At 53.3% G+C, this 24,869-nt stretch overlaps 1 protein-coding gene across 1 annotated transcript in view; it reads right to left on the reverse strand.

Annotated features, from left to right (window-relative positions):
• Window positions 1-265: 265 nt before the first annotated feature.
• ALX4 (ALX homeobox 4) overlaps window positions 266-24,869 on the reverse strand; it is a gene marked incomplete at both ends in the record, with an annotated part of 41,737 nt that continues 17,133 nt past the window's right edge. Inside the window, 3 exons of the mRNA XM_081240994.1 lie at window positions 266-595; window positions 3,262-3,390; window positions 10,089-10,399. Of these exons, the coding sequence (XP_081097120.1) occupies window positions 266-595; window positions 3,262-3,390; window positions 10,089-10,399 (770 nt within the window). The remainder of the gene's footprint in view (window positions 596-3,261; window positions 3,391-10,088; window positions 10,400-24,869) is intronic.

The following is a 24,869-nucleotide window of genomic DNA, read 5'->3' on the forward strand; positions in this document are numbered from 1 at the left end:
AAGCTGCAAAACTCGGCCGCCTGGCTTCCTCCACTGCCTCTGGCCGGGAGCAGGGGGCTCGGCCTCAGTGTCTGCTGCCCCCTCCCTCCCAACAGTCCACGGGGCCTCAGACTTGGAGCGGCGGAAAGTGCTGAGGGTCAGGCCCCCGGGCCCGGGCCGGGTTCCTAAGAGGAAAGTCGAGTGGGGGGCTGGGGGCCTGGGAAGCATGGGCGTGGCCAGTGCCCCGAGGTGGGGGAGGGCACAGGGATGGGACGGGGGTGCCCTGTCATGTGGCCCAGGAGATGGCCGCGCTGTGCTCCTTGGCCTTCATGCGGAGGGCCGCGATGCTCGACGTCTTGCGGTCTGGCTCACCGTTGAGCTCGTAGCCGTTGAGGCCCGGGTTGAGGCCCGCGGCTCCAAACAGGCTGCCCATGTGCGTCTGGCCCACGTGGCTGCCAGCCCCAGAGACACCCAGGAAGTCGGTGACGCCGCTGGCCCCAGAGCCGGGGGGGTGAGCGTGAGGGGACATGCAGGCGGGCACAGGGTCACAGGGGACCACGCACGCTGGCACTGGTGAGGCAGCCCCGTTGTTGCTGATCCAGGACGGGTTCTGAATCTGGGGAGAGGGGAGGCAGAGATGTCATAGGCTGGCGGGGGCTGGGGTGTGGGGAGTACATCGGGGCTGTCCCCTCCCCCACGGATGACCTCTCCTCACGTAGGAGCCCATCCTGATGATGAAACCATTCCGAGCGTTTACTTGGGAGCCTCTCAAAACCTTTATGGCCATCTAGCCCCTTAGGAGCCTTTAGGTTTTAGGCTCTGGCTTCTCTGTTCCCAGGGCCAGGCGAGCGAGCGGCAGATAGAGGTTCCGTTTTAAAGACTGAACTTGGGGCTTCCCTGGTGGCTCAGTGGTTGAGAGTCCGCCTGCCGATGCAGGGGACACGGGTTCGTGCCCCAGTCCAGGAAGATCCCACATGCTGCGGAGTGGCTGGGCCCGTGAGCCATGGCCGCTGAGCCTGCACGTCCGGAGCCTGTGCTCCGCAACGGGAGAGGCCACAACAGTGAGAGGCCCGCGTACCACAAAAAAATAAATAAATAAAAAATAAAGACTGAACTTGAAATTTCATCAAGCGTCTAGTGAAAGGGCTGTCCTGGGGACACAGCTCACCAGCTGAGGGCAGCCCGCAACTTTAGAGGCAGATGTAGACTTTGTCTCTGCATCCGTGGACCTCTAGGGTCAGCGACTGTCTCACTCACCTCTGGCTCTTCCCCAGGCCTGGCAGGCCCTCGAGAATTGATAAACGGGAGCTGACGTGAACCCAGAGAGCTCTGGTGCTGGGAACATGGGCTGTGGGCTTGCAGGCTGTGGTGTGGAGGGGATGGGGTGGACAGCAGGGGCCTAAATTCTCTCAGAAGTCAAGGGTAGTGGTGGAGCTTCAAGGGGCTCGAGCCCTTGAGACTTCAGAAGTAACTCCGGGACTGAAAGGGCTGCCTCAGGAGGTGAGCAGAGGGATGGAGCCGGGCTGGTGGTGGGGTGAGGTTGGGGGGTGCGTGGAAGGTGTTCAGGCAGCGGGTGGGGTTGACCTGGACATGTTGTCTTCTATCTGTGCAGCGGTAATCCCTTCCCTCCCCAGCTTCCACCTCTGGACCCATTTTCCTCTCAGCGTTTATGGGGAGATAGAACTGGGGACTCAGCCAAAATTACATCTGTCCAAGTGTCCCAGGCAGGGGGGCCCGTGAGCATGATGGGATCTGAGGAGGGGATGGTGCACTGCTCAGCCGCACGAATGGGCTACTCAGTGGCCCCGGAGCAGCTTCTGCTGGCCTGCCCACCACCTGCCCCCCCGACAGGGTTTGGAATGCATTCAGGGAAGGCATTTAAAAGGAGTGAGGAGAGGACTGTGCCCCAGATCCCATGAGGCACACAATGACAACAAGAACTACCTGCAGACTGGACTGGTCACACTGCCCCCAGTTGGTCTGGGAGATGGGGAAGGGGTCGGCCTTCCCCCATCCCCTCTCTCAAGAGCCTGGGGCGTGTGATGTGTGGTGCTGCTGTGAGAGGGACGAGCATGGCCCCTGGCGTGTGAACCTAGGCTGCAGAGATCAAGGTCAAGGAATGGGGCTGGAGGTCCATCCTCTGGGGGACAGAAGGAGGCTGGATTGCAGGAAGGAGAGAGGGGAGAAGGAGATGAAAGAGTGCAGCGGCAGCTGATACAGATGACGTGTGTGCATAAGACACCCCCATTCCCCAGCCTCACCCCGGGGCCTGACCCCTGACCCCTTCCATGTGAATCCTGGGAGGCGGAGGGGCAGAGCTGATCCTGTGGGGTGCCCAGGGACCATGGGCTGTCGTGGCCCCAGGGACAGTGAGAGGTAAAGGAGACTTAGGAAAGCCTGTGGCCTGGCTCGCTGCTGGGCGGGGCCAGGCTCTGCACTGAAGGCGGAGGCCGTGCCACAGCGAGGTCTGAGAGGGAGGAACCGGCAGCCTCTGCGGGACAGGTTGAGGGGTGTCAGGAGTGGACTCAGCCCAAAATACATCCCTCCAAGTGTCCTGGCTGCCTGACGTTACTCATACTACTTCTCGTCCCTTTGCATCCCACGGAGGACTCAGATGCCCCAGAATGAGGGACTGACTGACAGCCATGGAGGAAGATGCTCTGGTGGGGATGGGAGAAGACGGGACAGACGCCTGGGAGAGCCATGAACACGCAAAACAACCTTTCTGCAACTGGATAAGTCACAAAGCACTTTTGCACAATCTAACTTAGACCTTCCAACAACCTCGTAAAAGAGTTGAGGCAGATGCTTTTATAACGCCCAATTCACAGGTGAAGAAACCGAGGCTCAGAGAGCTTGTGACTTGCCTGTAGCGAGAAAGCTCTGGAGCTGGGATGACTAAGGATTCCACGTTCATTCCAGCCTTGCCTCAAGGCCTCCAGACTTCAGGACCCCTCTCCTAGGAAGCACTCTGAGTGGCCCCCCGGGGGCCTGGAGGCCCCCAGGCCTTCAGCGAAGCTTCCTCGGTTCTGATGCTCATAACGCAAGTGGCCAAAGTGGCAGAAGAAAAAGCCATTCTCACCAGCCCGGCCTTCCTTCCCTAAAGTCCAACCAAGGCTGGGTCAACACTTACATCGGACAGAAGGAGCCCTGGGCCTCCCACATTCTGGAGAAACGCACACGCCCGGAATGGGCCCCGAGGCCTCTTTCCGGGGAAGGTGCATGCTTCTCAGAGGATGAGGGGCTGGGGGCCAGAGCCAGCGGCTGGGGGCAGGCACTTACCTGGGCATAGTTCTCCGCTCGGGTGAGGAGGGGCAGCTCGTAGGCCGTGGAGAAGTGGGTTCGAACCTGCTGCATCTGCCCAAAACGCTCCCTCTTCCTCCACTTGGCCCTCCGGTTCTGGAACCAGACCTGCAGGACAGAGCAGTTGTCACGGGGGTCAGGCCAGGAGCTGGAGGCCCTGCCTTTGGGCAGTGCCAGCCTTTCCTTTGAGTCTCACCAGTTACAGTGTAGGGTCGAGGCCATGGGGCTACAGGTCATGTGTCCGCCTTGGCCTTTATCCTCAAGAGTTTACAATCTAGAATGATAGACATTGAGAGCCTGGAAGGCAGTTTATTCCAGTTTATCATGTGGGCCTGATCTTGGGCCAGTAGCTTCATTTTTCTAAGCTTCAGAATCTAGAGCAGGCAAGTGTCACACACACAAAACACACACCACTAGTCATCTTAGCGGTCATCTAACCAACCCCAACATGGGAGGAGGCCTGATCCACTGGGGCCACAGACTCCTGGGGAGAATCTGATAAGAGCTGTGAATGCTCACCCAGAAAATCATTCTCCTGGACAATCACACACATGTGGTTTGCCATGATTTTCCAAAAGGTCTGGGCTTCCTGGGACTTCTCCGCCCAGGTTCAGGATTCCCATTTCCTGAATCCTCTGTGCAGACGTTTGTCAGAAAGAGTCTCCCGGCTCAGAACACCCTGGGTTAAAGGTTCTCTGGGGGCGAGGGGTTCAGTCGGGCTCCAGAGGCAGTCAGGGACGGCTTTGCGGAGGGAAGGCTGGGGCTGGGCTCCGAGCGCTGGCTGGAGGGACGGAAGTCCAGGCCGAGTTTAGAAACAGAAGGGCACACTCAGGAGACCTCAGGAGGCCACGCTGCCAGTTGGGGGAGTGATGGGAGGGAAAGGACCATGGAGGTGGGAGCCAGACTGTGGGGGGCCTCAAATGCCAGGTGGAGGGGGTCGCCACGGGGCCTCGAAGAGAGGCAGCTGCTGTAAAATCTCGGGCTGAAGAGTAGCCTGGTGCCAAGGAGGAGGGGAGACCCACCTGTCACTGAGCATGGGGGAGGGGTGTTGGCATGACCGGGTACTGGATGGGGAGGGCGGGCTCTGAGTCAGGTGTGTGAGCCAGGGTCTCTGGCCATGGGGGTGGAGGTGGGGTGGGTCCTCTTCCTTTTGCAGGAGCAAAGTTTCTGCAGGCTGAGAACTCTGCCAAGGCTCACAGGCAGGAGCTCGCCTTGGGACCTGTCACTCCCACCAGTGACTTGGGATCTGGGGAGGGGGCGACGGGGACAGGGGAGGTGGGAGAGGGGGAGTGAGCAGGGCTCAGCTTCTAAGCCAGAAAGGGCTTCAAGCTGAGTCAAGGGCAGACCTCAGAGCTCCCTGGAGGGAGATTCCTGGCAGCTGGATGTGCACCTACCCGCTGCTGACTCAGGTGCACATGGGCACACCTGAAACAGCATACCGCTGCCACCAGCAGCCTTGCTGAGAGCATGGAGCTTCCTCGGAGGAGGAGGGAGCTGGGCCTGAGGCCTGGATGGATTCACCATGCGGCAGCACAAAGGCTGCTCGGCCCACGGGTGCCCACTGGAGTGCCTGGCATAACCACTGGCCTCAGTTTCTGCATCTGGAAAATGGGGCCAATGTCTGTGCTGACCTCTTCCCAGGGGTGGTGCCTCCAAGAGCAGCAGGTGAGCTAGATGGGAAATGCTGTCACAGAGTTTTGAGAGTACTTCACACTTGTTTGTTTTATAGCTCCTGACCTTCCTTGCTGTCTTTTGCTAGAAGAAAGAGGTCAGAAAAGAAGGGGGGGGGGTGTGTAGCCCATGTTAGTGTGCGGAGGGTGGGGGTGAGGAGGGAGGGTGAGGCTACAGCTCATCCCAGTACACAAGCATGAGTGTCACACACACACACAGAGTGCTGATGGCATCTCTTTTCAGCGCCACTCTGTTTCCTGTCTTGACTCTGGTGCAGGAGAAGCGCTCTCCTGGGTCCCGCCGCCCCCGGAGCCAGCCCTCTCTCTCGGGCTGGAGTCTCAGCTGCTGCCCCAGAGCCTCCCGGGGCTTCCTGTCCTCCTGGGGCTCCTGGGGTCTGGGCCCAGGCCGCCCACTGGGAGCCAAGGGCAGATCGGGTCTCCTCTCTGCGGCGCTGAAACGGGATCCCCCTTTATCGGTGGTCTGGAATGGGGGACTGGGGGCAGGATGAGAGAATGAATCAGAGGCGCTTGTTTTCATTTCATGTTTAATTTCCTGCAGGCTTAGCTCAGCCTTTCCGCTCCTTCCTCAGCCCCCCAGGGTTCTCTGGGGGGGAGGCCAGCGGGAGGGGAGAAGCCCACTGGAGGCATCTAGCTATATGACTGCTTTCTTTCTTTGAGGCCGGGGAGAAGGCTAGAAAAAGGTGACGTGTCCGCCACTGGGGGGTTGACGTTGAGTCTCTGTGGACTCGGTCCCGTGGTGGGATCCAGGGGTGCTGGTGGAGGTGACATGCAGGCGCGGGCTGGGCTGGGAGGGGCACGGATGGGGAAGGAGGCAGCCCAGTGTCCTGCAAGGGGGCCTGGGGTTGAGGGCAGGAGCAGAGTGGGGGTAGACGGAGTGCATGGTGGTGGCTGGAGGTGAGCGCGGGGTGGGGAAGAGGCGGGGGAGAGGGGAGACCTGGATTCTCCAGGAAGATAGATGAGCCGGGGGAGAGGCAGCTGAGAGAGCACTGTCTTGGGGAGGGAGTGGGAGAGGGTCAGGCTGAGGGATTTATTTGAGGGCTAAAGATGGAGATTGTGGGAGGCGGCACAGCTGCGTGGAGCAGGTCGATGGGAGAAGAGCTGCCCACCTCCACTCCCTCCTCCGGGTCTTTCCTCCCTGGGCCTTACCCTGCATACAAGGCTGGAGGTTTTCTGCCCAGATGAGGCTTAAGCTAAGTCAGCCTCCTGGTCTTCAGCCTCCTCACGCCTCAATTGGGTGGTGGCAGGGGTATCCTCGCAGGCCCCTTCTGTGCTCACATTCAAGGGTCCTGAGACTCAGAGCATCCTCCCATTTCTGACCCTTGGAGCCTGGGGCTCTGACAGCTGCCCCCTTAGGTGCTCTGTGCCTCAGGCTCTGTGGCCCTAGGCCTGTCTCCACTGTGCAACCCCAGAAGGAAGGGGGACTGCAAGGTCCCAGCCTTCCGTTCTTCGTGTCTCGGCCCAGGACCACCCTGCTCCCAGCCCACCCCAGCCCGGGCCCGCTCAGCACAGGCCTCTCCCCAAGGAACCCACCATCTTGGCAGGGTCCTTGCTAACCGCAGCCCATGTTGGGCCAGGGCGGGGTGGCCCGGGGCAGGGAGGCCTCTGTCGTATTTTCTTCAGACACCAGCTGCGGAGACTGGAGTCCCAGACAGCAGGGAGAGGCCCCTGCAGCCCCCTGGAGCGGGGCCAAGCCCCGGGCTTCTTCCCAGGAAAGGTCCATCTCAGGGCCCCCATCACCCCCTCCCTGTCTCCACTGCCACTCTACGCCAGGCACCTGGCTTCCCACCAGCTAAGTACGGGCCCTAAACAAACTCAGCAGAGGCAAGCAGGGGGATCCATCCCCACGTCCCCCATCCCTGGGGCACTGCCAGGCTCAACCCAGAGGTCTGACACACATGACAATCCCACCCACCCTGCTGCCTTTATACAAAGAAAAGTCTCAGAACAAGCTGGCACGTGTCCTGCTACAGCAAACTAAAGTAAAAGAAGCACTGGGCTGGAACTCAGGGTCCCACATTCTATTCTCAGCACTGCCACTGAATCACCTTTCCTGAGTCACCTGATCACCGGTGATCGCTTCCTGCCTCTGGGCCTCTTCTTCCTTGATATCAAATGAGAGGACCAGGTGATCCTTTCCAGCACTAGCGTTCTATACTTCTATGGCCCTTCCCTTAGATGATAAGATATGCACACATTAGAGTTTCCCTTTCTGCCTTGGCTGCCAGGAAGCTCAGGGTTGAAATTTACACTCAGTGGCAGATATGATCCTTAGTCTAGATCTTTGACATAAATACCTTCCCATTTCATGACTTTGTTCTTGTTCTTAGATGAAAATAATAAATCTTTAATTGTAAGCTGCCCCAGGTCCTTTTTGGAAGTAGGCATAAATGTGTGTGTGTGTTTGTGTGTGAGTGTGTGTTTGTGTGTGTGTATGCAGGGAAAGCACTCCATTTTAAAACTCCATTGTGGTGCCTGAAAAATGTTAAACGTACCCCAGTGTCATTTCCATGTGTTGTACTAGGAGGACCATCCTCCTTTTGATACTAAGTGAATTTTACTTCTTGGCACTCCTGTCCATTTGTTAGGGACACACACGTGTGCACACATGTGCACACGTGTACTGCACAGAAAATGAACGGTTTGCTTCACACAAACACAGCATCTACAGGAATGCCCCATAACAGCCACCCCCTCTCCACCTACTCCTTTAGCTCCTCCCAAATCCATTGGCTGAGCTGAGGCCAGATGCTGTGGTTCCTGTCCAGACTCTTGAGGCACCAGGAAGTCGCATGACTCAGGTGGGACAATGGGTGTGAGAAGGTTTCTGGAATCAGAGTGAGGCCTCAGCTGCCCTGCCTTTCTTCCCTGAACACTTACTGCGAACTGAAGAGGAATAAACCGGGAAGCTTGTTTTTGGGAATTTACAGATAAACGACCTGTTCAGAACCCCCTCGGGTTCCTGCTGTTTCTGGATGGCTGTGTATTCACTGACAACTACCAGTCCCTTTTCACATTAGCCATTTTATTTTATTTTACTTTATTTTATTATTATTAATTTTAATTTTTGGCTGCACTGCATGGCATGTGGGATCTTAGTTCCACAACCAGGGATCAAACCCGAGCCCCCTGCAGTGGAAGCGTGGAGTCTTAACCACTGGACCACCAGGGAAGTCCCCCACATTAGCCATTTTAGATGAAAACATTTCTGGACCATATTACAAATGCCTTTGCCTTTTAAAACAGAGCATGGTTGAGACTGATGAACCTTTTATTGATGCCTTAGAAACACTGCTGAATATTCTTTAGTGAACAAATGCAACAGGAGGCGCCCTTGGGGTCTGCTAAGTAACAGGGCTTTTTGTCCTGGTGCTGAAAAGACCTGAGCAGAGCTGTGCTGAGCTGATCTGAATTGTGCTGCTTGTTTTAAAAAAAACTCCTCTTTGCTCTCAAGCTGTTGATTTCCACAGCCTACAGGAGGGGGAAAATAGCTATCTGCCAACACCTGATTTGCTATTTCTAACATGTTCTGGGCTGGAAAGGCAGGCTGAACATGACATTTATTTTGTGTTACGCTGAAGCTCAAGCTTTAGTGTACGGATCTTGTCGCCTGTGTTTGGGGTACTTAGAGGACTTTGATTCCTTTCTGGTTCTTTCTCTGCTGTAATTTCATGCAGGGAGGGAAGACACACCTCTCTGGTCAAAGGAGGTCAGTTGGTCCACGTATATTTATTTTTTGCCTTTGTTGCTCTGAGTTCGACCTTCTCTAATTGGTAGGAATACAGTGTTGAACAACAGACAGTACCTGCCCTCAAGGAGCTCATATTCCAGTGAGAGGAGACAAAACAGATAAAATATTTTAAGCCATCATAAGTTCTATTAAAAAGATAAAATAGGACCATGTGGTAGAAGTTGACCTGGTTTGCTTGTGTTGTTTTGTGTTAATTTGGGTTGAGTTGGGTTGGGTTGGGTTGAGCTGTATTGGGTTCTATTGTGTTGTGTTGGGTTGGGTTGAGCTGTGTTAGGTTTTGTTGTGTTGTGTTGGTTCTGGTGGGTTCTGTTACTGTGTTGAGCTGTGTCATGTTGTGTTGGGTTGTGTTGAGCTGTGTTGGGTTGGGTTATGTGGGGTTATGTTGTGTTGTGTTGTGTTGGCTTCTGTTGGGTTGCATTGAGATGTGTTGGGCTGTGTTGGGTTGAGCTCTGTTGGTTTACGTTATTCTGTGTTGTGTTGGGCTCTGATGGGCTGTGTTGAGCTGTGTTGAGTTCTGTTGAGCTGTGTTGGTTTAGGTTATATTGTGTTGTGCTGTGCTGGGTTGTACTGTGTTGAGCTGTGTTGATTTGGGTTATGCTGGCCTGTGTTGAGCTGTGTTGGTTTAGGTTGTGCTGTGTTGTGTTGTGTTGGGCTCTGCTGGCCTGTGTTGAGCTGTGTTGGGTTCTGTTGGATTGAGCTGTGTTGATTTGGGTTATGCTGGCCTGCGCTGAGCTGTGTTGGTTTAGGTTGTGCTGTGTTGGGTTGGGTTGGGTTGGGCTCTGCTGGCCTGTGTTGAGCTCTGTTGGGTTGTGCTGGGTTGAGTGTTTTGGTGGTCAGGTGATGGTGGGGGTCCCTTCTTTAGCCATGGTGGTAGGGAAGACTTCTCAGAGGAGGCATACTGAGTTGGAACCTGAAACATGGAGGACAAGGCGGCCATCCTGGGCAAAAAGAAGACCTGGGTTGTCTCTGTTTCTGCCCACTGGGCTGCTATGGATGTATTTAAGTTCGTGCTGTTTCCTTTCTAAGATATAGGCCTTCCAGAGCAGAGACCAGTCACCATCTCCTTCATGAAAGGACCTGGACTCCCACACCACATAAAACTCAGAAATACAGCTTACAGGCTTCCTGTAAGAAGCTCCCATCCACTGGGAGCTTTGCCCCAGCTCCAACCAGAGCAAGAGGCCAGACAGTAAAGTGAGTAAAAGCAGACTTGCTCTGGTTGGAGCCGGGGCGTGAGGGGCGGGCTCCTTGCACTGAGGTGAAGAAAGCCCTGGCGTGACCAGGGACAGTCAGGCGGTCCCAGCTCCGGCCACCATCCCAAGGGCAGGCCCTGCTTTCCCGCGCCCCACCCAGGCGCCCTCACTGACCTGCACGCGGGCCTCGGTGAGGTCGGTCCTCATGGCCAGCTGCTCCCGTGCGTACACGTCGGGGTAGTGGGTCTTCTGGAAGACTTTCTCCAGCTCCTCCAGCTGGTAGCTGGTGAAGGTCGTTCTGTTCCGCCGCTTCTTGCCCTTGTTGCTCTCGGAGTCTGCCTTCTCCAGTGGGCTGGGGAGGTCGGTGCTGGCCCGGTCCTGGGGCCCCTTCACCCCAGACTCCTTCACGCTGAGGTAGCTGCTGTCCATCCCCACAGTGTCAGAGTCGGGCGGCAACTCTGGCTCACCCAGGGAGCTCTCTTTGGCTGAGGGGGGAGAAAAGAAGGTCAAAAACCAGTGGCTGAACCAAGCATGAGAGGAGCGAGGGACGGGGGAGCCATCCCTTGCCTTTGCCCGCTCAGGGGAGTATTGGGTGCGAGGCCAGGAGGCCCAGGTTCTAACCCTGGCTTGCCATTAACATGCTGTGCGACCTTGGGCGAGTCTGTGAGCCTCTCTGTCCTGATCTCAGCATGGGCCCCTTACAGCACCAATGTTCTGTGACTCTGGGTCAGCCAATCTGACCTCTATAACATTTAATCTCCACCCCACTGACCCTGGGCTCCTCCCTCTCGAAGGACTCCCTTTGCCAGCACTTCTTCTTCAGGCATTGAGAATGCTGACTCAGTGCCTCGGACTCCCAGAGTGGGAAGGAAAACTCAGTCAGCAGCCATATCTGGCCCAACTGGGCTTGGAGTGAGGAGGAGAGGCCCCACCTTTCCTGGCCTGGTCCTGTATGGGGTTCAGCAGGGGCTCTGGAGACTCTGCCCAAGAATCCAGCGCTGAGGGGTCCCGTCCCCGCGCCCTCCACACTGGTCTCACCTATTGTCCAAGTGGTGACCTGCCCCTCCAGGTGGGGGGCGTGTTTACTAAGGAAGTGGGGCACCTCCCCCTGACACGCCCAGGATGCTGACACGGGGGACCCAGCAGGCTTACACAAAGCTCACGGCCCAGGCCCACAGCCCCTGCTGTCTAACAGAACGGGGCTCTGCCAGCTGATTCCTGGATGGTTAGAGCTGCAAAGGACCAGTCAGCCCACACGGGTCAAGGATGAGGAGGCGGAGGCCAGGGTGGGAGGGTGGAGCGGAAAGTAGCTTGTCCAAGTCCAAAGAGCCCAGTTAGCACCCTGGGCACACCCTCGCCTCAGGGTAGGGATCAGAGCACAGGCTCTGGAACTGGCACCAGGGGTGTGAATCCCAGCTGGGTGCTTTGGACAGTTCACCTAACCTCTTTATGCCTCAGTTTCCCCCTCTATAAAATGGGGATGCAGAATCCTGTAGGATCTTCCTCACAGGGTAGTTGTGGGATTAAAAAGGCTGACACATAAAGCATTCAGCGTGGTGCCGGCTAGGCAGCCTTCTGCCTGTATCATTAAGTTATTCCCAGTTCTGGTCTAGACTTGTGAGCAGCAGAAGGTTCTGACCCTGGAGAAGTCCTCCAAGCGGGCAGGCCCTCCCTGGAGGCCCCAAGCGCAGGAGCGTGTGCTCATGCCGTGGGGAGGGCGCTGGACTGGTGTCTGGAGACAGGGGTGTGAGCACCTCTCTGAGCCAAATTCCATTGACTGTGACTCTTGTAGAGTGAAATAACACACAGGATTAAAAAGACATGTGTGGGGAGCATTTGACAAAACCTTTCACACGCGCAAGCTCTGATTATGACAAGCATTTGTGGTCGGTGTGAGCACCAACCACTCTGACCCTCGGTCTCCTCTTCTAGGAAGAGATCTGAGCAGCAGGCATTAAGTCAGGACGATGCCTCTAGCCCGGGTCTCTTAACCCTGTCCAGGTCCTAGGGCCGAAGCTTCAGGTTCAGTCTCGCCCCTGGCTTTCTGTGTACACTGGGGGCTCTCTTAATGCTGGGGAAGCTGAGAGGGACATTTTGCTCCGTCATTCTCACCTCCCTCTTCAAGGCACTGAGGAAATCGGGGTGGAGGTGAATGCCCAGAGTGGGCCTGGAAGCAGCTTTGGGAGGCTGTTCCTGAGGGCCACTGGCAGCGTCGATACCAGCAGGGTGGGGGGCTGACCCTCAGGCATCACATATGACACCCATGTAAGCCCAGACACAGGCAGACCGCCACGGCTTTGGTGACAGAATCATGCAAGCTGCAGCTGGCAGCCGGGCCAAGAGCTTTCAGCAAAGATATTTATCTTCCTGGCAGACAAATAAGTTTTATGTTTTGGGTTTTTTTTTTTTAAGGAGAAGAAATCCCACCCAGCCTCACCAAAAATAAACATCTCTGTTATGCAACTTCCTGGAGGCCAGACTGGGGAGGGGGGGGAGCCCCTGCCCCCTCTGCCCTACCACTGCTCCCCAGGCCCCATCCCATGACCCCGTAGACCCTTACCGTATCCTCTGGCCTTCAGCCTGGGATCGGGACCACCCCATACAACAGTAGGGGCTGGGCCATGCAGGGGAAACTCCATGTTATAAAAAGCAAGTGTTGGTAGGGACCAAACTCCTCATGTTAAGTCAGGGGAAACTGAGGCCAGAGAGACAGGAAATGTGCCCTAATTAGCGACAGAGTGCAGCCTCTCAGCCCTTGGTTGGTCCTTTACTCCTACCCATGGTCTCGCGGCCTTTCCTGGGGAGAGAGGTGGGACCAGAAGGAATCCAGGGGCCTCACATAACCCAGAGGCTTGGTCTGCGCACCCTGGGGGCAGAAGGACCAGCCCCAGAGGAGGAGAGAGTGCGGACGTGGCCTCTGGGAGAAGCTCCCCAGCGTGGGCTGGTTCTAGGCTCAGCTCGGGGGGAAGCGGCCGAATGTCCCGTCTTCCAAGAAGAGGAGTAAGAATCCAGTTTCCCCCCTCCAGCCACCCACTGAGAGGGAGCGAGTGGGTCAGGAGTGGGGAGACAGCATGGCGTGTGCAAAGACCACCAGACCGAGAGATGGGAGATCTGTTCGCGGTCCCGGCTCTCCCAAAGTCTGCCTGAGACTTCAGAGGATGCCTTTTATGTCCCAGAGCCTCATCTGCAAACGGGAGCAGGCACGTCCTGTCTGGTGTCACAGCTTTGGCCCGGTGGAGTAAGTAGCCCTCCCGCCTTAGGGACCAGTGGGACCTTCCCCTTGGGATCTGGAGTGGGGAGAAAAGGGGAGAGGATGGGGCCATGTCTGTCCAGGCAAATGTCAGCTAACTGGAAAGGCTTAGAGATGAAGGAATTCTGGCAAAACAGAGGTTTCTCTGGTCCTTGAAGAGGGAAGGAATCTTCCAAATCTCCATCTTGATTACTGATCATCTTGCATTAAATTCTGAGGTTGGGCCCCTCATTTAGACAACAAAGGAAAATTTCCCAAGGTTCTGACCCAACTGGTCAGAACGACAAGCCAAGGAAGTCCCTCTCAGGTGCTCAGTGCATCAGTTTCCACCTCCTGCCACCCTACAGCAACTCTACAAAGTGCTATCATCCAGGCTTTGGTGACAGAGAGCTCACTGCCCGCAGGACAGCTGGACCATCTGTCCTTAGGTCCAGCCCATGTCTGTCTCCTGTAGGGTCTGGCTCATTGGTCCTGATTCAAAACCTCCCGGGGCCTTTCCCAAGCCAGCCCTGCGGACATCTGGAGAGGGCTGCCAAGCCTCTTATCTTCCATCCTCCTGAGTAAATAATTACAGTTCCCACTGCTCTTCTGCAGGAGGTCCTGTGTTTAACAGGCCTGCTTGAGACAGGTGGGTGCCAGGGATGGGACGGGTGATGGTGTTGGGCTCTGGGCAAAGCCAGCAGATCGCTCTCCAACTAGATGACCCAGAGGGGCCGGGTGGAGACTCGGTACCGTGGCCCGAGGCCTGGCACTGGTCAGGGTCCAGCTCGCTCTGTGACTCCGTCCTCAAGACAGCCACTGACAACAGGGGGCCTGAGACCCAGGCTGAATTACTCCTGAACAAAGGAAAGCACTGACCTCCTTGGTCTCCCTCACCCCCACCTCTGTCCACCTGCCTGGAATGTCCCTTTTTTTCCAGCTGACCTCCAAGGTCCAATCAAGCACCAGCTCCTCCAGGAAGCCCTCTCAGACTGGGGCAGTCATACCAACCCCGCCATCCAATTACTGACTGTGTTTTCGGACTAGTATATAATCAAACCCCAAATGTCCAGCTCCTCCTAGAGAATCAGTTCCCTGAGGGTTGGGACCTCATACCATTGGTCCCTTCTCAGCCCAGGGCTCAGCCCAGGATGGGACAGGCAGCAGACAGGCAGGAAGAGGTTACTGAAGAATCAACGAACAATTTCTAACAAACAAACATTACTGAGCTCTCACTCCGTCCAGCTACCTCTGTGCACCTACTGCGCGCCAGGACCTGTAGGGTACGTGCAGAGATGTTTGTTGAATGAATGCATCCTCGTAAACACTGAGGAGAAAGGTGGCGAGGATACATGAGAAAAAGGCACATAGTGACGAATGCCTCCATCAGAGGCTGACAGCTGAAACAGAAGGAGGAGGTGAGATCCCCGAGGGAGAGAGGAAAAGATGGAGGACGGAAGGAGGGAGGGAAGAAGGAAGGAGAAGAGAAAGAGCAGGCGGACACAGAAGGATGTCTCCACACAGCAAGCAAGAGGCTCGCGGAGGCAGGAGAAGCACAGAGATGGGCTTCACGGAGCGGGGCTCTGGAATTGACATGTCCAGGAAACCCAGTCCAGCATCTGCCAGGAACCAGCTCTGCATCCATCGCGCTGCTATACTGGGACAGAGAAAAGGCCACTGGGATCTGCCAGCTTGCCCCGCTGCTGGGCCCACCTTCTTGAGGCCCAATAGCATCCGGCACTGGTATGAAGCTGAGCAGTGACAGAGCCTCTTTGGGCGCCTGCCTGCCTGGCTTCCCCTCATCCTCCCTGGGGCAACCCCCTGTGGACTCTGGCCTGGTGCTATGCTGACACCCTGCCCAGAGTGGGAAGGGATCCCTGGGCGGGCTTTGTCCCAGGCTGTGTGGCCCAAGACAATGTAATCACAAGCTGCAGCTTCCCCCCAGAATTTCTTGATCTGGAAATAGACTACCCAGAGGAATCAAGCAATGCGCACAGAACATCATGAGTCATCCTCGCCTGCCCCGAGGGAGGGACGCTGGCCCTTCAAACAACCCCAGGCAAAGACTCCCATCGACCGCTTCTGATGAAGTGGGAAGCGTTCTTCGGTTCGGGGTTATATGCTCCATCAGGAGCCACAGAAGGCCCTTGGGCGTCTGCCTGAACTTCCCTGGGGACGAGGCCTGGCCTCTTCTGGGAGCCACCTGGTCCGCTGCCGGACAGCCCTGGCTGTTGGATTTCAAGAAATCCAACGAGAAATGGGAAACCTTTTTTCATTCCCTTAACCTCTAGCCACGGGTCCCGGTTCAACCCTAGGGAGTCACTCTACTCCAGACTCACTTTTTTTTTTTTTTTTGCGGTACGCGCGCCTCTCAGTGTTGTGGCCTCTCCCGTTGTCGAGCACAGGCTCCAGACGCGCAGGCTCAGCGGCCATGGCTCACGGGCCCAGCCGCTCCGCGGCATGTGGGATCTTCCCGGACCGGGGCACGAACCCGCGTACCCTGCATCAGCAGGCGGACTCTCAACCGCTGCGCCACCAGGGAAGCACCTAGACTAACTTTTTTTTGACATGAAAGGCCTTGAAAGATTTCCAAAGGTGACCGTGATTTTTTTTTCATGACTGTGATTTCAAGATATTTTTTTTTATGGCTGTGATTTAAAGAGAATGAACTTCTGAAGCCATTTGGGGACAGGGTGCTGGAGGCCTCTCTGTGTGTATCCCTTCCGCGTGCACGGATGTGCGCCCTCGGGCATGGGGCACAAGCCTGCAGTTGCAAATGGGTGCGGGGAACACGTGTGTAGTGGCCTGCGGATAGGTATGTGTAGCGTGCAGGCTCGTGTGGTCAAGGGCAGGCACACAAGTGGCACGTGTGTGCCTGCGGACGTGTGCTGTTGCGTGTGGGGGTGTGTGTGAACGTGACCCTGTAGATACACGCGGGTGAGTATGGACGTGGGTGGTGCGTGCGTGTGTGCGTGTGTGTGTGTGTGTACCCGTGCATATGGAGGGTCTAAGGGATTTGAGTAATTTTATCCTCCGTGCTTCTGATTACATCTATTTTTCCTCCAAACATCTGCTTTGTGGGGGACATACCGCTTACTCTGTTCTCGGGTGAGCCGGCCGCATGCCCTGTGGCAGTGTGCACAACACCGATGCAACCTCCTTAAACAAAACAGGCCAGCGTGAGGCCCTTTCATGCTATTTAAAGAGCACTGACTAAACCCACCGCTGTCCAAACAGTCGTGCGGGGGTGGGGGCAGAGGTTAAAGGTGAGCCATGGATTATAACCCCAGCCTACCTCATCTGCCACTGGACTCTGTCCAGAGTTCAGCTTAGACGTCCCTAGTGTTAGCTCCAGGCCCAAGAAATAACACCAAAGGGGAAGCAGTAACTGGGGCGACATTTCAGCAAACATGCTTGGAGCATATCAGTGTGTACCCAGCAGAGACGGACGGGGTTCCTGCCCTGGAGGAACTGCCAGTTTGTAGAGAGGAAGCACAAGGGCTCAGGCCAGCCACCCACGAGGTGACTTAGGCACTCCTGTCACCAACATGCACCCAGCCAAGCCCTAAATGTGCCTCTCAAAACAAGGAAGATCCGAGAAACTGTCACAGATCACAGAAGGCTCAGGAGACATGAGGACTAAATGTGATGTGGTATCCAGGACGGGGTCTTGAAACAGTAAAAGGACATCGGGGAAAAACTAGTGAAATCTGAATAAAATGTGGAGCGTAGTTAGCAGTAATGTTAAAACTAAAAAAAGATGGGTAAAATATTTGAATGGACATTTCACCCAAGAAGATATACATGGAAATCAGCGTGATGACCTACTCAATGTATTATCCACTATGGATATTCAAACTAAAACCCCCATGAGATATGGCTACACACCTATTGCAATGGAAATAAAAAAATCTGACGATACCAAGTGATAGCGAGGATATGGAGCACCGGGAACTCTCATTCATCACTGGCGGGAAAACAGTGTGGCATTGTCTTGTATAATTAAACATACTCTTATGGCTAGACCCAGAAATCCCACTGCTAGGCATTTGCCCTAAAGAAACAAAAGACTTATTTTCATTGCAGACGCGTATGCAAATGTTTACAGCAGCTTTGTTCATAATCACGCCAAACTGGAAACAACCCAAGTGTCCTTTAACAGGTGAATGAATAAGCAAGCTGTGGAACAGCCATGCAGTGGGATGCTACAGAGGTAAAAGGAGCAAACTAGTGATAAAAACAATGGCATGGATGACTCTCAAAGACAGCATGATGGTCTGTAAAAGAAGCCAGTCTCAAAATATAGAGAGCGCATGACTCTACTGATTTATTGCATGGTATTCTGGGGAAGGTAAACAGTACCAGGACAGAGAACAGATCACTGGTTGCCAGGGGCTGGGGAGAGGGTGGGTTCGACCACAAAGGGCTGGTGTGCAGAACTATCCTATCCCGTATCCCAGTTGTGATGGTGAGTATGTGGGTCTGTACAGGAATGTGTTCAAATTCATAAAATAATACCCCCCCATTTTAATTTTACACCATGCTGTTTTAAAAATAAAAAATATGTAAACTATAGAGAAAAGTAAAAATTGGGTTTAAATATAGTAAAGAAAAACTAAGTAAGTAAAAAGTTTGTATGTCTTCACCCAGAAATCTCACTTCTAGGGATTTAAACTAAAGACAGAATTATGGATGGGCACAAAGAATTAACTAGAGAGAAAGTTCATCATGGCATTATTATATGGAAAAACTGAAAATAACCAAAATATCCAATAATAGGAGATAGGTTAAATAAAGGATGATATTTCCATAACTGGAAGATCCTTCCTGATTTTCTTTATTCTACAGACTGTTTCTCTCTTGGCATTTAATACACATTATTTTGTATCTATTTGTTTTTCCTTTACTTATTGTCTCTCTCTCTCCCTTCCGCAGAACAGGGAATATATCTGAATATACTTGTTTTGTTCAGCCCTTTTGTTTAATGCCTAGTATTGTGGCTGGTATGCAGAAGGCGTTCAATAAACATTTGATGAAAAATGAGTGAAACTGATGTGAAAGAATAGCATTTTAGTAACTGAAAGATGTTCGTGTTATAGTAAGTAAATCTCATTTTTTAAAAAAGGGGAGGTAGGAGTGGGGTATCTGTCCTTAGAAAATACTAGAGGTTTCCAGAGGTAAGAATACTGGTATCTGGGTTTTGTTCCTTTCTTTTTTTCTCGCCTGACTTAATTTTCTATTTGTCTTACCATGACCAGAAATGGCTTTTATCATTTTAAAATGCTATGTGGAAGCAGCGATTAGAATCCTGAGTGATGTCTGCTCTGGCAGGTGTTGGATTCGGCTGTGTGATGTGGGAGGTGGGTGTGAGCACCACGGGGGAGCCGGGTGGAGGAAGGGTAGGGATGCTTCAGCGAAAGACCCCTTTCGTGGTGGGGAGCGGCCACTGTCCTCACAAACTGCCCCCCCACCTACCGTGACTCTGAGGCCTCTTGGATACTGGAGATTCCCGGAGCTCTGGCTTAAGCGCAGACCTCATTGGTTTCTCTGCCCTCAGACTCACCGCCCTCAACTACAACCAGAGAGAGTGTCTAAAGCACACATCCCATCTAGTGTGAGCCTGTCTAGAGGCCCTCCACTGGTGCCCAGAGCCCTCATTAGGATGGTCAGATAGAATACAGGGTGCTCAGTTAAATTAGAATTTCAGAGAAACAGTCATTTTTTAAGTGTAAGTGTGTCCCAAATATTGGATGCGGCATACTTATACTAAAACTTATTCATTATTTATTTGAAATTCAAATTAAATGGAGCGTCCTGGTTTTGTTGTTAGTTTTTTGCTAAATCTGCCAACCCTGCAAGTCAGGCTGACTGTGGCATTCAGGATTCCCCAGGTGGGACTGACACCCGTTCTCCTCACAGACTTACATCTTTCCACACCCCACCTCTGCACCTCGCTTCCGGTCCCACAGACCTGCCCTCATGCCTCCAACACACTGCTCGAGCGGCTTCAGGCTACCCCGTTCCTGCATGTGCTCTTCCTTCTAACTGGAATGCCCCTCTGCCCTCATGCACCTGGCTAACTCCTCCTCTCCCTGTGTATCTTCCTCTGTAAATTTTATGGCTTTTCCCCCCCTCGTTACATATAATTATCTATGGTCTATATGGAACTTAAAAATAAAAAAAAATCAAGAGAGACCAAAAGAAGAAAACTGTAACACACAAACACAAAAGGGAAACATAATTTTTTTTTTGGTACAAGTCTTTTTTTTTTTTTAACCTAACACTATCCTGCCTATCTTTCCATCCTATTCTATATTCTTCTACTACATCGTTTTTAATGGCTGTATAGTATTTCACCACATGGACAAACTATTTTATTTCATCAGTCCTTTACTGTTGGGCACATGGATCGCTGATTGTTTGAAATGATAACAGGCCTGGGATGAATATCCTTGCAGCTAAATCCCTTGATACTTTCATGGTAATTACCTTAGAAGAAGCTCCAGGAAGTAGAAATACTGAGTTAGATCACAGTCACACCTTAAGAGCTCCGATAAATGTGTCTTCTAGAAATCTGCCTATTTCCTCCATGTGCCCACCTGCTTCAGGGCCAATACCAGTCATTATACTGTTTTTAAAATCTTTGCCAGCGTGAAGGATAAAAGTGAAATCTTGTTTGAATTTACAATTTTTTATTATTAGTAAAGTTAACCTTTTATTTGTGGTATTTCTTCTTTGCTGAATTGTTTCTACTGGGCTTCCAAGGTTCAGTGCAAGGCTGACCCCTCCTCCCTGACCCCGGGGGTTGGGCTTACCTCTTAAACACTGGATTCTCTGCTCTAAAGCACTGGTGTGTGGTCCTGCTTCCCACTCCACTGTGAGCGGTTCAGAGCAGGGCCGCCCTGATGCACAGCTGGGTCCTGAGCTGGGCCTGGGCTCCTTCTGCCTTTGGTAGCGCCGGGGCAGCTCTGCACGCCCTGCTGAGGTGACGGAGAGCCCATAGGAAAGGGACCCAAGGCCACGGGGCTGGACTCCGGAGCCGGGGGGCCTCGGTCCCTCAGCACACACTGCTGTGTGTGGGCCTTGCGGGATGATGGGGCCCAGAGAAACCAGCCACGGGGCAGGGCATGAAGGGCCAAAGGTGGCCCCGCTGCTGCTCGGGCCCTGCGCAAACCTTTTGGTTTCTCTGCTTCCTCATGTCAACAAGTATTGCCGGATTTCCTGCCAGCGAGAGGAGAGAAGGGGTTATGGAAGGCGCAGCCTTTACAGGAAGCCAAGACTGAGGAGGAGTCGCGGGGCCCTGGGACGCCATGAGCACCCACAGGGCAGGTTCCCCGGTCCCTGCATGAAGGCTCTAGGCAGCCCCCCAATCCAGCATGATCAAGGCTGCAGTGGCTCACACTGGCCACCAGGAGGCACTGCAGTCCCAATTAAGTTCCTCGGGGCCAGAGGTGATGCCCCAGGGTCCCGGCTTCAGATGAAGTTTCTCCAAGTTTGGTTAAAGGCACAGGCCCTCCCTGGGAGGGTTGGCCAAACAAGCAGTTATTCAGTCCTACTATGTGTCTGCCGCTGTCTCAGCCTTACAAGGGACACGGGTGGATGAGGTGGGTCCCTGCCTTTCCCCGAAGAGCTCTTCCCTCCTCCCGTTCTGAGGGTTTTCACATTTAAAAAAAAATTAATTTATTTATTTTTGGCTGTGTTGGGTCTTCCTTTCTGTGCGAGGACTTTCTCTAGTTGCGGTGAGCGGGGGCCACTCTTCATCGCAGTGCTTGGGCCTCTCACTGTCGCGGCCTTCTCCTGTTGCGGAGCACAGGCTCCAGACGCGCAGGCTCAGTAGCTGTGGTGCACGGGCTTAGTTGCTCCGCGGCATGTGGGATCTTCCCAGACCAGGGCTCGAACCCGTGTCCCCTGCATTAGCAGGCAGACTCTCAACCACTGCGCCACCAGGGAAGCCCTTCACATTCTTGACTTACAGCAGTCCCTCAGAATTCCCACATGGTGGCTTTCTTCAGCACCCTCATTTTACAGATGGGCAAACTGAGGCTCAGAGAGAAGGAACCCATTGAATGTCACCACCACTGGGTGCCAGGCCTGACTGACCTCCTCTGATTCCCCAGAGTCACCTCCCTTCGTGGAGACCCTGGGGAATCCTCGGTCTTCTAGCTACTTACAAGTGAGCCATGCATATGCTACCCACACCCAGGTTTTGCCCAGGTGGCTGTCCACGTAGCTGGAGGATTTGTTGCCAGCTCTTCTGTGGGCTCTTCCCCAGGGAAGCATCAGCGGAGGCGGGGGCTGCAGCCCCCTCCTCCATCACTCCACTCTCACACAGCTCTCTTGGTTCTTCCCACACACTGAGGTGGGGAGGTTTCCTGTGGTCCAGAGGATGGAGGGCGCTTCCCAGAACCAAGGAAGGAAAAGGAATTAGCACTGGGATGCTTCATGCTTTACCCAGTACTAGCACACCTGTCATGCCACCACTGCTGCTCTTCACAACAACCATGTGAAATATGCCCATTTGACAGCCCCAGAGACTGAGGCCAGAGGGAGTAAAGGACTTGTCTAACAATACACAGCTGGTGAGAGGCAGAGCTGAGGTTTGACCCCTAAGCCTGCGGCAGTTCCTCTGGGCCCTCCTGGAGTGGATACCCTGTGTGGGGCTGGGACGGGACAGCCAGAAGACAGGGTCAGGGAGGAAGGGAAAAAGTGGGAGTCACAGGAGAATGGCTCCTCTCTGACGCCTCTAAATCTGCCCCATCACATCCGACCTTCAGTGCTGGCCCTGATGAAACTGTCCTGATAGAATTTCATCGACCATCTGGGACCTCAAATGTGGACCAATGCCTTTTCTTGGGACCTTGTTTTCAGGGTCCCTTCCATCCCCCAGCTTACACCCAACTAATTCTTTCTTGTTTTCATTCGGACACCGGGTCTCAATTTGCATTTGTTCTCTGCTAAATACCGAAGTATTTCGAGGTAAAGAGGCATATGTCTGCAACTTACTCTCAAACAGTTCAGAAAGAAAGAATACGTATCTGTGTATAGGTATGTATATTGATACATACATATAAACAAGAGAGATTGAGAGTGATAACACAAATATAGTAAAACATTAAGATTTGGGGAATCGGTGTCAAGGGGATCTGGGAATTCTTTGTATTCTACATTTAACTTTTTGGATGTCTGAAAATATGTCCAAACGAAAAGCTTTTAAAAAGAAGAAGTATGCCGACCTCTTTATCCAGGAATCCCAGTTTTGAAGCCGGCATTTGTCATAATTTGAACAGGACCCAGACCGGGGTTTAGTTAGCAACCTCCCCTCCTCCCGTCACCAGCAATATCCACGGCCTCTACAAATGGGCTTGCATGTTGGAATCAAAATCACAAGACAGAAGCCAACTCTAGGAACAAACGTTGCTTCCCCAGCCCTATGGAAACCCACATTTCCATCCACATAAGTAACTGGTGACCCCATTAAAGCACGTGGTTCTTCTAAATGCTCTTCTAAGGCCGGAAGGAAGCAGTATTTTGTTAGCTGAGGTCAAATTACTCTTGGACCTTAAGAGTAATAAAAGTACTTTTTGTTGTTTGAGCCTATTATAATTTCAGCTCTCCTACAATTCGTCTAAATGAGTGAGGTTTCCTTGTATCCAAAGAGAAGGGGTTAAAAAGAAAGCCCACTGACAATAGCTGGACCATGGAAGTGACCTAAGTGTCCATTGGCAGATGAATGGAGAAGCAAACTGGTACGTCCATACGGTGGAGTATTATTCAGCCTCCAAAAGGAAGGGCATTCTGACACCTGCTACAACACAGATGAGCCTTGAAGACAGTATGTTGAGCGACACAAGCCAGTCACAAAAAGGCAAATACTGTATGATAGCACTTATATGAGTCCCTAGAGCAGTCAAGTTTATAGAAACAGAAAGCAGAACGATGGATGCCAGGGGCTGGAGCCCGGGGGTGTGGAGTTAGTCTTTAATGGGGACAGAGTCTCAGTTTTACAAGATAAAAGGGGATGGATGGTGGTGACAGTTGCACCACATTATGAATGTATTTCACACCACTGGACTGCACACTTAAAAATGGTGCGTGGGATAGGGAGGGTGGGAGGGAGACGCAAAAGGGAGGGGATATGGGAATATATGTATATGTATAACTGATTTAATTAAAAAAATGGTTAAGATGGTAAATTCTATTAGTACTTGTATATTACTACAATTTAAAAAATTGGAAAAAAAGAAAAGAAAGCCCACTAGCCAGTGTCCCTCAGGGCCTTCATCCTGCCTTCAGCCCCCGAGGTCCCCTCCGTCCCCCAGCTTATGCTCCAAATTCTTTTGTCTTGTCTTTTCCCTGATGTTGTGACTTGGTTTGCATCTATTCATTGTGCTCCTTCCTTGGTTTACTTGTTTGTTCATTCACTGAGCACCAACCCAGAGCCTCCCCTTAGTCATGGCCTCATGGAAGGGACAGACATGTAACGGTGTGGTCCAGTGTTATGGGGCCCAATGGCAAGAGCCCTGCATCCTGGACGCAGCATGTCCACAGGAAGAAGCCGTCGGTTCTTGTTGAAAAGGTCGGGGAGGCCTCAGCAAGAGCGTGACCTTGAACTGAGTATTGGAAACTACAGAGGTCCTGGCAAGGCATGCTACATTTTACGGCAAAACAGGACACCCCAACTCCCAACTGAGCTGGTCCTAAATTACTAAGTGAGAAGCCTTAGGGGCCTCCCCCCAGGCTGGTGACAATAATAAGGACAATCACATAATCACTCGTGTTTGAGTAGTCATCCACTATCTTATTTGATCCTCCCCAGATCCCTAGGAGGTCTGTGTTTTTACCCCCATTTTACTGATGAGGAAACTGAGGTCCAGAGAAGCTTAACTTGCTCAAGATCACATAGCTAGGAAGGGCAGAGCTGGGATTTGAACCCAGATGGTCCAGCTCCAAGCCCAGTGTCCTGGCTATGGCCTCTCACACAACGATGTGTTGTCTCTCTTACGTAGACAGGCAATCTTGAAGGGATTGCAGGCAGACTTAGTCCTGTCATTGGGAGACACAACTGAGCCAGTGGAGATGTTTCCATCACAGAGGACTAATCTAAACAGAACTTTCGGGTGACCATGAGAAGCCCCATTTATGATCTAACACTTGAACATCACCTCCTGATATTCGCTGGGGTGAGCTGGGGTCGTGACCTCAGTCAGGGACTCTAACCACCCCTGTGAGCTGCTATCCTTATGGAGACTGAGGTTTCCCGGCTCCTTCCTTCCTCGTCCAGCCTAGGTCTCATCCCCAAGCCCTGCCTCATGAGGCTGGAGGAGATCCTAGCACCCCGCAGGGGAAGGGGCGCTGGCCCAGGCTGGGTCCACTGCCACAGAAGCAGAAGGAGCCTCCATACTCTCCCTTAAGCCCAACAAGAAGTCCCAGAGCTCAGGGGTCACCCTGGGCCACTACTCACCTTCTCGGCAGGATACGGAGACCCCGAGCGATCACAAGGCCTGTCAGTGGAAGGAGTGTGTCTCCCGGTTTCAACTCAGCTTGGTGGTCTGTCTGCCCCTTGTCCCTCTCTACCTTCACCTAACCAAGTGGCCCTGGGTATGTCCCTAAATATCTCCCACCTAATCCCTCAGAGCAGGGAGAAAACGTGCATTCCCAACCATCCCCACGGAGACACACTGTAATAGTGCCATTGGATCCAAGGGAGGCAAGATGGAGAAGCTTAA

This window comes from Mesoplodon bidens (genome assembly GCF_964165515.1).
Source record: "Mesoplodon bidens genome assembly, chromosome: 7".
Classification (NCBI taxonomy): Eukaryota; Metazoa; Chordata; class Mammalia; order Artiodactyla; family Ziphiidae; genus Mesoplodon; species Mesoplodon bidens.